Source organism: Malania oleifera, chromosome 1 (genome assembly GCF_029873635.1).
Source record: "Malania oleifera isolate guangnan ecotype guangnan chromosome 1, ASM2987363v1, whole genome shotgun sequence".
Taxonomy (NCBI): domain Eukaryota; kingdom Viridiplantae; phylum Streptophyta; class Magnoliopsida; order Santalales; family Ximeniaceae; genus Malania; species Malania oleifera.
Window position 1 is genome coordinate 153,878,076 of NC_080417.1, and position 13,027 is coordinate 153,891,102.

The window sequence follows — 13,027 nt, forward strand, 5'->3', positions numbered from 1 at the left end:
CACGTGGCCTTTTTTTTTTATCACTTTTGCCCCTGGGCTGGGCTGGGCTGGGTTAGCCTCAATTCATTTCCAACATTGTCACCCCTGACCATATACATTCCAGGGATTTACCAGAGCTCCAGGACTTGCAATGCTCTACTGCGCTGTCAGGATCTGGAGCGTGACTAATTTTAAAAGCTCCTTCCTATCAATCAAATATGGAGTCCCAAAGTTGCACCTTCTCCTTCAGCACACATTCCATATTAGCAGGCAGACGCATGACCCCAAAAAGATAAAATAATAAATAAAACAAAACACAATCCATCCATCCATCCATCCATCAACCTAAAAAAATTTAAAAAATAAAAATAAAAATAAAAATAAAAAAATATAAGAAAGAAATCAATCCTCAAATAATGGTGACCCTCATTTTCATACAAGTGGGTCCAGCAACTTACGTATAGCCCATAGTCCATTATAAAACTCGGAAACAAGAATGGGATTGTGCCCATATAGCCTGTTTAGCTCTTCTACTCCACAAATGGGTCAGTTTTAAATTAAGAAAACCCCAAAAAAAAAAAAAAAAAAAAGAGGAAAATTCCTACAATTATGTTGCTGTGTACATAATAAACCCAAAGCTGCAGTTCCCCTCCCACTACTAATCCTACTACTTCAAAACAGACCCCACATAACAACACTTTCTTTTCTCCCACCATAAAATTACAACCGGCTTATACTAAAAACCAGACTAACACAGTACACGGGAACAGTAAAAGTCGAGGTAAATGATGAGGTAGTTCGGCAGCTGAGCAATTTTCATGGAGAGGTGTATCATCTTTTAGTGGTTGAAGTCAGGCCTCAACTTCCTGGCTGCCAGGCTGCATTTCATCTTTCTCCGCATCTCCCTCTTCTTCTTCTTCATCAGCATCATCTGCCAACTTAGTGAGCTCCTCCTGGATCATAAGCTTTATGGATGACTTTCTGGGAGTTAGATCAGTATTGAATTGCCGAGCTGAAAGAAGCCAGAGTTTTGTCAGCAACCAAACAGTGATTTTAACATGGGACATGAATCTGCACAATAACTACATGTGAGTTTCTTGATGAAGCAAGAATTCCAACTTAAGGTCCGCAATGTTGGATAGTTGGTACGCACCGCCTACTTTAATCTAACGAAGTAACGATTTTAACACACCGATGAACCCTAAATGTAAAATAAGAGCATCTGACCTATTTTTGCAAGGCAGTCGATCAGCAACAATCGATCGTAACCAAGCAAAAATAATTAATCTTTTAATGTTATTCTTTTCACATTAATAAAAGAGTAAGAGGGGCACCACTACCAGTTTCTCAGGCATACATACCAGATACTGTAAGGTAGTTCTTTGTGCAGTATACCCAACTATAAGAAATACTTAAAAATACATCAAATTAATTAAAGGAAGAGGGCATACCAAGTTGCTTCAGAATATCAGTAAAAGTGGCCTGCAAAATAAAGCAATTGAAATGCATTTTGTCAATAATGCTCAAGGATAATACCACAAGAGACGAGCATAAAATACAAATGTTTGAAAATATTCAGGTAACGGGTATCAGATTTGTCAACAAAATTGCTTCAGAAAGTACAGCAAATTTGGAATCTTTCAATAGTGTTACCAAAAGCAAAATATCACAAGTTTCCAACTCTCCAGATTTCCTTCCAAATCTTTATGGCACTCAAATTAAATGTAAGATTCCTACAATTTTTTGGGAAGTCAATGTTGGAAATGATCTTTTAATAATGTTGAGCCCTCCTCTCACCCCTTAAAAAAGATTGATTAGATATGTACACATTTTCCAGATGACAAAAAAAAATAATGAAAATGAATTCTAGTTTTACTGTTTCTGCTACTTTCAAGCAAATAGATAACTATATACAAGCCTTATTTTATCTGCCATGCATATTGACATACCTAACCAATATTATTACCATCGTGATGATAGTATTATTTTCATGTTCCTCATTGAACGAATAACAACCTGTAAAAGGATGAACTTGCAAGATGCTGCTCAGCAAACGCTAGAGAGGCTACCACCAATGGTAATACAATCTATTAAAGCTAAATCTCTTGGTTGCTCTCTGGGTCAATACACAATGTGCCCTGGTGGGACATTCAAGAAGTGCTACTGATGGCCTTTTGAAGGCAGGCATAAGGCCATAAGCATCACAGTAACATATCAAACCGGATCCATATTCACATTGTCTGATGGTCAACGTAAACAAACACTTAATGGCAAAAACCCCTTCCATCCAAAAGATATTTCCATCATTGACACCATAATTAGAGACTTCACAGCACATAGATATCAGCTTCTTACCGTATTAAAGTCAACTTCTTTAAGAATTTCACATATTGCACTTCGCAGTTCACCATCGCTTGGTCTCAATTTATCCTCCTTGGGCTTGTCCTTCCCTTTTCCAACCTTTTTCCCTTCATAAAACCAGCAAAGAGAATCAGCTTTCAGTTAATTAGGAACAAAAACATTACAATCCATCTTCCTATCTTCTTAAAAGTGAACAGCTAGAAATAATTCTATATCAATCTATTAGATTGTTCATGGCACAAACCACCAAGGGGCAATATTCAACATTCTTATGAACAAGAAACACTTCAAAAACCGAATAACAATGGGTGATAGCAAATGAAAGATTACAATATCTACCAGTTTTCTCTTTTGGGGCAGATTTCGCTGGAGTTGAGGGCTTCTTTTTAACTACTTCTTCAGTTTTCTTCTTCCTGGAGAACACTCTCGGACCTGGATCACTGCTATCATCGACCTTAGAGCGATTTGAGGATGATTTCTTATTTGGTTTCTTGGTTGGTGAACTAACTTCCTTTGGCAAAACAATTTTCTTATTTTTAGTTTTCCCAGAAGATCCCTTCTTTGTAGAGGACCCTTTTGCACCTCTTTTGCGTTTATTTCTGTCTTCGTCACTTTCATCTTCAGATTCATTTTCCTTCTCCTCACTTTCAGAATGCTCAGGCATCTCATCCTCAGATCTTTCAGGAACACCATTCTCATTTTCCTCTTCACGTTCGTCTTCTTTTTCTTCTGATTCATCTTCTGTCTCAGGAGGACTCTTTTTCTCTTCCCCTTTTGGAGCATCCTCCACCCTTCGCTGATTCTGACAACATGGACATAATATGATGTATAAAGATACAGATAAATAGCAACTCAATCTAAATTTTTCAAATTAAAAGAAAAAGAACAATAAAGATATTAACTCTTAACAAAGACCTGGATGCCTTGAATAGTTTATTTGGATTGTTCAATTCATTAGGAGCTTGCACAAATGATCGATGAGACATCCGAACGTGCAATCTTAAACATCTCAAGGCAATTCCCAAGTCAAAATCATGACCATCTTGAAGAAATCCCTACCTATAGACACAAATCCGTCCCTCCCACTTAATACAGTTTGAAACTGTGTGGGTGTCTGTGTAGAGAGAGGGGGAGAAGGGAGGATCAACTCTTCTTGCGTCAGGCACACAACAGACTAGAAAAACTCCAATTACAGTACAGGACCACTATCCTAGCTTGAGAGATTTCAAACTTCAAAGAAAGAATGAAATAATACTAAATTATCTATTTGTAGCTGAGTACATGCTACATGGTATGGGGGCAATGAAAATCATGCACCAAGTTATTAAATATCCAATGAAGACAGAAATGGGGATCCACAACTCATACAAAGAACAAGTTCTACACAAATATTACCAGAAAAGGAAATATGTTCAGCATCAAATAACCAACACTCTACAAATCATCAAAAAAAAGATAATAATACCTTCACTGAACGTTTTGAAGGTGGACCACCAGTCATTGATGCACCTTGTTTGACTGCCCTCTTTCGTTTTTTCCCCCTACTAGACTGATGCCATACAATAGATGAATAGTCATTAAAATGCCAAAATAAGACAGGGATGCATGATATTGGAAATTAAAGGCAAACCTGCTCCTTCTCAGCAAGTAACACTGTAGTTGTAGCATGCGGAGACACCAAAAAGTCTATCAGTTTTACAACTATATCTTCCTGCAAGTGATCACAAACTCATTATAGGTAATAGCTAAGATTTTCTCTGGAACCAAAACAAATAATTCTGATGAGGTGCACATCTACTCGCTCCACAAAGGTACCAGCTTTATAACAACTTTATTCCAGCAAGAGATCTCAAAGTCACAATAATGACATCACTCAAATGCTCACCCCATCAATCAAATCACTACTTCACTGTATGTGCACAATTATTTGGCCAAAGAAAGAAGAAAGCTGATAGAAGTTGTTGGAGGAGCTGCTAGCGTGCAATCATCAATCTGAGTGAAAAGGGTGAGTGAGGACTTCGTCTCTTTCCTTTCTGGTTAGGAATTTACAGACAAATGAGCTTCAAGCCCTGACCCATTTTTTTGGTTGTATATTTCTGTTGAGAAAATATGTTGCCACTATGCGAATGCCTTTTTTGGCAAGGCACGAAGGCTGCCCTTTTCTATAGGGCATATGCCCAACAGAAAAATGTGCTCGACTTCAAGGTTTTGCTCCTCCTAAAAGGCATCTTGATGCATTTTGGCCAAGAAATGCTTTGAGGAACCCTCTAGGCACATTATCAAAACGCCTCTTAAAACACCACTCAAAATCTTACCATCAATAGAATCACAAACTAGTATTTCAATTTACAGTGCAAGTGACATTGTAATTTGTAACAAAGCTATTGAACTTTTTGCCATCTCTAAACTCATAGATGGCTTGCTCAAACACAATTTCTAAGCCTATTGTTGGTACAACCTTTCGCATGTTAACCATCCAGCAAGATACCATCAATTCAACAGAGATATATACCTATTTTAAAGAAAATATAATAGCACAGAAGAGAACACCAAACAAAATCTTTTAGCCACAAAAATTTCAAGGCATAGCAAGCTTCATAAGGAAACCAACATACCTTCCTTGTACTAGCCTTTGCAATTGGTATGTCAAGCAAGTCACAGAATTCCAACAATTTCTCTTTGTTACACTTGTCAAACTTCTCTTTCACTTTCATCTTTTGCTTTTCCTGCAATTATAGCAAAATTTGAACAATGAAAGCTCAAGAGGCATTTTCAAACCACCTCACTAAGAAATATCAGAGAGATATGCATGACTAAATGATGGAAGTTACATCCCAAAGCCACAGCTTGCCTCTATTGTTTCTCTTACACGCAAAATATATTTAACTCATACAATATGGATAATGAAACTTCAATTGTTCTGCTCAATCTAGAAGGAACGTATAGATATTCCTTCAATATCTTGAGTTGTGGAACAGAACTCTAATCATTTGATGAGTATCATGTATTCTGTTAGAAACTGAAGACAGCATAATCCTTGTGAAAAAAACATAATTCATATGTATGACATTCAATTTTTTACCTTAATATAAATTATCTTACCTCGTTTTCATGCCATACGAAGCCAGAAAAGCGGGATATATTGTTCTTGATCTGAAATGCCTGCAACAAGTAAAGAATCAGAGTTGTATAAAGCAAAATTTGAATCCTCAAATCCAGCAAACAATCAGCACCAATTACAAATCCCTAAACTAGTGGCAACAAAATAATCGGAATGCCATCATTTCTGTTTGTGCCACCACCCCAAAGAGCAACACATCAACATTGATACTATATGCTTTAGGCATCTTCATATAGAAATTCTACTAGAAACACACTTCACAAGAGAAGATAGGTACTAGAAGAAGTTTATAGGTATCAAATCATAATCAAGAAGTAAAGTTAATGCCCTCCAGTGGGATCACCATGCCACAACAATGGCAAAATAGTAGAAAGAATGGGCATTAAGTTCCCTATTCCATACAATATTCTGCATCGTCTACAAATATCATCAGACTTAATTTAGTGGTTATTGCCTCCTGGAAATATAGCCAACATAAACAGCCAAATGATGAAAGAATATATTAATTTCTTAAGATTGGTTGTTGCTTTTGTTTAAGTGTACTGAACCCAAAGGGTTGGGGACAGCCCATTGAAATCTGCACCTTGATATTATTATATTTCAAATTCTATCAGAAAAAAAATTGGGAGGAATGAAAGTTTTACCATTCATATTTTAGATAAAACAATCTTCACCTATCTTTGCAAAATAGTAAGATAAAAATGAGTTAGTTAAAAAGTAAACACGGCTGTCATTGCATAAAAGAAAAAAAAAAAAAAAGGAACCATAGCCCAAACTTAACACCAACTTTATACTATCAAACTTAAAATATTCAGGAATATATTTGACTCTGATGCTTAAAATTTACCTATAATATCAATTTAAAAATATTTAGAATGGAGTTTTTTACATAATCGCTTCAAAATTTTCTTATTTTGTTCTACTTGAGAAAATATTCCAACTCACACATAAAAATGCAATGTTAAATACTATGTAAAAACATAGTTACACAAATTCTTGCTTGCTTTAACCACCTGCACCCAAAATAGAAAAACTGCAAGATAGAGGATCACATTTTCATTGATTCAATTGGATGTCCTTGCATCCACCAATTTTTTTGAGTCAACAAACTAACATATAACCCCACCCCTCCACATCCCCTAACACCCACACACTCAAACCCCCCCCCCCCCCCCCCCCCCAAAAAAAAAAAATATAAACAGAAAAACATAGTAATATATGAAATCAATACAATTTAGGGGCTTAATGAGAAGTTCATTACCATCAATTCCATCAAAACATACCTAATTGATGGCAGAACATAATAAACTCAATGATTTCTAACTACAAAGTGAAAAACGATAACACACTTTTATCAAGATTCAGTAAATTATGTGTTTAAGAATTCCAGAGCCCCTTCATGCACACATTCTCTGATTTGGATTCATAAGATTACCACTCCCACCTAGATTTCTAATTAAAGAGCAAAAATCAAAAGGTTTCCTAAAATATAATCAATCTTCCCCAGTCACCAACAGAGGCGATGCAAAAAGAATTTTTAGCGTCAGATTGAAAATTCCTAGACACATCTTAAAGATCATAAGAGTAAAACATGATTTGAACTAAGCATAAAAGTCACCATCTCGATGTGTTTAAAAGTAGTCGGCCATCTAATGAAAGAGAGGCAAATGGTACAACAAAATCTTGGAACATATATCATAAAGCATGACGCAACTCACTGATACATTAAAAACTGCAGGAGAGGATTCCAATATTTAACCAAAACTGCAAAAGTGAGACTAAATGCCAAGAAACAGTCCAACCAGGATGCAACATCTCTGACCAATTCAAGAATGAGCCATTCATTAGACAATTAAAATCAACCAAAATGTGCGCCAAATTTATGAAAGGTGGCCATGGTTTTAAATAATGGCCACGACCGTTACATAACTCTGTTAGGTAATGGGTTTTTTGGGTTCCCGATACTGTTGCGCACTGCCAAATCGGTGGGAAGAAAAATCGCGGCCATAGCAGCCATTACGAACCACGACCATTACATAAAGGCCACTACGGTTGTTACGTAATCGCTATAGGACTGTTACACCAAAAAAAAATATTTTTTATTTTTTACTTTTTCTTCTCACTCTTGTTTTTTCCCCCTTTCATAAGTCATTCTCAATATACCATGTGACAAGAGGGGGAAAAGATTATAATAAGGATGATAATGATACAAAATTTACTATTTTTTTAAAATACTCACAAGTTCTGCATTAATTAACAATTTGAAAATATTAACTTGTTAGGAAGATATTTTATTTTGACAATATTAGGAAATTTGATAATTATGTTCTATATTTTTTAACTTCAACCTTCTTTTCTTTTCTAGTTATTGTATATTTGTATTATTTGAATGTCTTATGTTATGTGTCTAATGGATTAATGGAGTGTATAAAGTATTTTGTTTTATTATTCACACATAAGAATTTATTACGCATATGAATAATGAGAAAGTACAAATACACAGTCATGTAACTTTTCTATCAATGGTGGTTTAAAACAAATGTACATTTTTTACCCTTACCAAACAACTTAGTTGAACTAAAGTATCCAAAATACACTGTAACTCTTTCTAAGACGGGTTAAAAGCTTAAAACATGCAAATACACTTATATGCACGAGATTGTGTGTGTTTGAAAAAAATTCACAGTTGTTACACCTATTCCCTTTATGTAACATCCGCTACTCGCACTTCCCGTTACACCCATTACTATTACATTATGGTACCCATTACCATGATTTAAAACCATGCCATTGACTTCTAAAGTTGGTTTTCATCAAAACCAACACAAACATGACCGGTTATTCAATTTCAATAAGGGCTCATGTTTATGATAACAAAAAAACAAGCAAACAAACAAAAGGCATAGACAAAAAAGCACAGAAAATTTACAGAAATATATTTCACAATCTAGACTGCTTCTTGTTGCAACTTGCAACTGTTGTTATGGTAACTTGACACATAGGTTTCAAGACTAAAGATTTCAATAAACAGTTCCCTTAAAGGAGGCATACCTTAGCCACCAGCAATATCCAAATTGATCCCAAAGCAACCAAAAACATTTTTAAAATGATAGTTATACTGCAGTGGAGGGTGGGCCTTGGGTCAACAGTAAGGTTACTCCCTTGTGATCTGCTGATCACAAATTCGAGTCCAAGGAAACAGACTCTTCCCATAAAAGCAGGGATAAAGCTGTGTACACTGTGACAACCCTCCCCTATCCTCGCAAAGCGGGGAGCCTTGTGGCCCAAGGACACCCTTTTTTAATAGGTGTGCTACAGTTAATATACACCTTCTAACATATCCTCAATGTTGCAAGAGGCATCCAAAGAGTGTACAACAAACCTAAAAAACAAGAAGAAGAAGGAGAAATTTAACAAATTTTCAAGTTACCTTTCCTCTTCTCCCAAAGAGAATCGTATGAAGCATCTTAAAAGTGTCATCAGTCTTCCTTCTCGATAATTTGTATGCCACTGAAATGGAAAACAAGGTTCAGACAACAGCACACTTCATCTACTATTCTTCATCACATAATCCAAACTAAATTTTACACCAAAAATAAAAAAAAACCCATAGCTTGTTGAACGGTCCTAAATATTGAAGAGCAAGGTTCTGGACAAGATTTACACAATTAAGATATAAAATGATAATCAAATATCTTGCATCCAAAACTCCATAACTACAGAAGGACATTGCAACATGCCAAAATATCAACTGGACAAGGCATAAGGCTTGTGTTGCAAGTAAACAACAACGAACAAATTCAATCCCCTCTTAATAGGTTTCACGCCATGATGGTAAAAATGATTACAGGAACAGTACCTAAAGCAACAAAAGCATCAACCTGGAACCTATCAGATACAACACACACAGCATATATTATATACAAGGAACTTGAGGCTGGTGCTTAACAGAAGAGTCGACAAACAATAAGAAACGGACTCTAGGATCCTATAAAGCTTGCACTGTTCTCAGTTTTGGAAATAAATAATACAAGGGCTTTTCATAAAGTTAAACCTCTTCAGTAAGGGTCAAAGAGAATGGTTCTCCACACTTCATTTTTGGTTAAGGAGATGGTTTTTGTCACCATACTTGTGTTAGTTTTGTCGATAGTTCATTCTCTCAGCATTTTCTCTGAGTTTGTATGCATCCATGTCCACATAAGGTTTTAGCAAAAAGTTTTCTCCATTGTGATAAAAAAAATTGTAAAATTAATCATTTTATAGTTCTTGATGAAAAGATCAATTTTCAATTCATCTCTGAGTCTTAACAACTTATCACATTATTGCCGTCAAAGTGCTTTGTGGAATTCTGAGCTGGGGGTGGGATAGTTAGGAATTATGTGCAGGCTATATATTGAGTGTAGTTGCATTCTTTAAAATGCAGATTGATATAAGAAAATGTCACGCCTTAGAGAGAATTCTACCTGACCTATACAAAATCTAACTTCCCGCATTATATGAGAAGAAAGGCACCTATAATTATTTACTTTATTGACAATCATTAAACCAGTTATGCACTTTATTTACTTTATTTTCAAAATTACAATTATTTTATACTTGTTTTTCTTATTCTATATATTATATATGTTTGGGTTAGCTGACAAGTGACAACACCTATCACCAAAACTATAGAACCAAAAAAATAAATAAAATATGCATTTGACCATCATTACGATAATAATAACTGTGCCTCGGAAAAAAAAATAGTGCCTTTGACCATCACTGCAATACTCATTAATGAAACTGCCTGAAAACTGCTCCTGATTACAGTGAGGAAAATGATCTGATGCATTCATATAGCCCAATTGGCTGCATGAAAGTCTGATGGTAGCCAGCACAGGCATCTGTACACACTCAGTGTGCCCACTCAGTATGATCCACAAACTTCAAAAGAAGAGTTGAAATTTTGAAAACCAAATTCTCTTACAAAATAATATAGTTGGGAAGAGAGAGAAAAGAACAACTATGGAGCCAAGAACCATACCATTAGGAATATCTTTTAGAGGAGTACCACGACCCTGCAATTTAGAAGGCAAATTATGAACCTAATCTTCACACAAAAAGGCAATTAATCTCTATTAAACATAAGATCAGGGGTCTGGGGAGCATACCTTTTCAATTTGGAGTTCCCTGACAGCTTCTCTCTCAATAGATGCAACCAGCCTTTCAACAGATTTTCGCTCACGTACAGGGCGCTCAATTGTAGGGGGGGCAGGGGTCTTTTGCTCTTTCTCCTTCTTCTCTTCCTTTTTCTTTTCTTTGACTTTCTCTGAAGAACCCTTCCCCCTCCCTCTCCCACGCTTCCTCAACCCCTTCCCCTCTGTAATCACTTCTGCCTTCTCTTTTTCCTTTTTAGACCCATCAACCTTCTCTGCCTTTTCATCACCTTCCTTATTTTTTTTGTTCTCCTCTACTTCTTTCAGCTCCGTTTCCTCCTCCATCGCTCCTGTTTTGTCTTCTACCTTCTCTTCTTCTCCCTCTTCATTGCTTTCCTTCATTTCCTCATCTTTGCTATTTTTCTCTTCCTCTACTTTGTTATCCATCTCTTCTACTTCTTTGCTTTCCTTATCTTCCTTTTCTATTGTATCAATCTCTTTCTCTTCATTCCAATCCCTTTCTTCCTCTACTCTGCTTTTCTTTTCTTCTTCTATTTGGACGTCATTTGCTTCCTCTTTTTCAGTGTCCTTCTCTTCCTCTGCTTTTCTGTCCTCCTTTCCCTCTGCTTTGCTGTCCTTCTCTTCTTGTTCTTCTTTCTTCTCCATCTCTTTCTCTTCACTACCTTCCTTCATTTCCTGTTCTTTGCTTTCCTTCTTTTCCTTGACACCCTGCCCTTCACTCACTTTCGCATGATTTTCAACATTTTTACTGTCTTTACCATCTATTTCCATATCCTTCACTCCATCATTTGCCTCCTTTTTCTTCTCATTTGCAGCTCCACCAATTTTCTCAGGTGGACCAGTTCCATTTGCTGCCGCCTCAGAAGCTTTTGTCACTGCGTCTGCCTCACCCATGACTGACACAACCAATAGTGTGCACTTCTTCCTGACATAACCAACTCAAAAAAATCAAAATAAATAATAAAATTAAGAGAAATAAAAATAATAGTAAAACTTTTGGTTGAGCTATAAGAGGTAAATCTGCAAAGAAACACACATGACACAATTATTAGCAGCTACGGGAAAGGCGCAGAAACACAATTTTAAAATTCGCAAACAAAGAAGTAAATGCAATGAAGTGGTGCAACTTCAAAATGGAACGACATAAATGAGAAAAGAGATGCACCTAAACTCCATCAAAACCAACATTTAGAAGCAAAAAATGCAAATCTACAAAAAAATTTGTTAAATTGGAGATGAGCTCAAAATGGTAGGTCATAAATGAGAAAACAGCTACACTAGAAAACATATTCAACTCTACCAAAACCAACATTCAGAAGCAAACCCACGAAATTCCAAACATCAAACAATACTTTAATTAACCAAAATAGCCAAAAACATAAAATAAAATAAAAGTGAACACGTATAGCTGAACATTCCACAAACCCTAACACTATCTAGAGCTGAGACAAACAGAAAGGGGAACGCAATTTTGTAGACAAAATGGAATGGAACAATTAAGAAAAATCAAAAGGAGCGATTTTCCTTCCAAAAATGCCTAAACCCTAAGCTGCTGGACTCAAATTTCATTCTCTTCTTCAGCTCCTATACAGAACAAAATCACTGTAAAGACACGAAAAAATACGAATTAGTCAAGATAACAGTCGGAGAATGAAAACTTACAGTAAATTCGAAGGTTTCTAATACGGTTTGCAGCTCAGAACAGGGATCCCGAAGGTCTCCCTCCACTCTCACAGTGACAGTCGCGCGGTTGGTTTTTCCCTCTCCCGGGCTGAAAACTGCAATTTCCCAGAAAATACGTAAAAAACAACCAAGAACTGAAATTTTCTTTGAAATTCGCCGAAACCCTAAGCTGCAGACCGCAACTGTCACTTCCTCAGCTCGTTCAAAAGAGCAAAAATCAGAGTAAACAGGCAAGAAATTGCGAAGTAAAGGAGGTGATGGAACTGGATAATCGAAACTTACAGAGAAAATTTGAAGAGTCCAAGATGGCTTCGCAACTTCCGAACAGAGATCTCGGAGGCTCCTCTCTGCTCTTCACAGTGGCGCTCTCGCGTTTTGGTTTCCCTCTCTTCGTAAAGGGGAAATTTTTTCTAGGAGAACCGAATGTGGTTCGGACTTCAAACCCGGATTTTAAAAGCAGTTAAGTGCCACGTCAGCCAATGGTGTGGATGGTGAAGGCAACCAACGGCTGAGATGTCTTCGTCGAGGGAGCCTGTGGAATCGACGGCGGGGGCTTCATTTTTTATCAACAGGTGGAGGGTGACATGGGTTTTTGCTCTAATCCAATTTTCTACTCACCATTTCCCTCCATTTTCATGTTAATATAAAATTAAAGTCAATTAACAAAATTAACAACAATCATGATTTTGTGAAAGGAAAAAAAGAAAGTAACCTGATTTGATGTTTT

At 36.4% G+C, this 13,027-nt stretch overlaps 1 protein-coding gene across 2 annotated transcripts; it reads right to left on the reverse strand.

Moving 5' to 3' along the window:
* Nucleotides 1-388: 388 nt before the first annotated feature.
* LOC131167496 (DEK domain-containing chromatin-associated protein 4) lies at nucleotides 389-12,734 on the reverse strand. 2 transcript variants are annotated; one of them, XM_058126303.1, is made up of 13 exons: nucleotides 12,583-12,734; nucleotides 12,280-12,395; nucleotides 10,612-11,542; nucleotides 10,485-10,518; nucleotides 8,892-8,971; nucleotides 5,443-5,502; nucleotides 4,956-5,066; nucleotides 3,971-4,051; nucleotides 3,806-3,889; nucleotides 2,680-3,142; nucleotides 2,335-2,447; nucleotides 1,431-1,461; nucleotides 389-991 (listed from the first exon to the last, which is right to left on the reverse strand). In XM_058126303.1, the coding sequence occupies exons 3-13, from the start codon at nucleotides 11,509-11,511 to the stop codon at nucleotides 831-833; spliced, it is 2,118 nt and encodes a 705-aa protein (XP_057982286.1). In that variant the 5' UTR covers nucleotides 11,512-11,542; nucleotides 12,280-12,395; nucleotides 12,583-12,734; the 3' UTR covers nucleotides 389-830. The 2 variants fall into 2 exon arrangements, with proteins under 2 accessions (XP_057982286.1, XP_057982292.1); XM_058126309.1 differs by having other exon boundaries at nucleotides 10,612-11,538; nucleotides 12,583-12,724.
* Nucleotides 12,735-13,027: the final 293 nt, after the last annotated feature.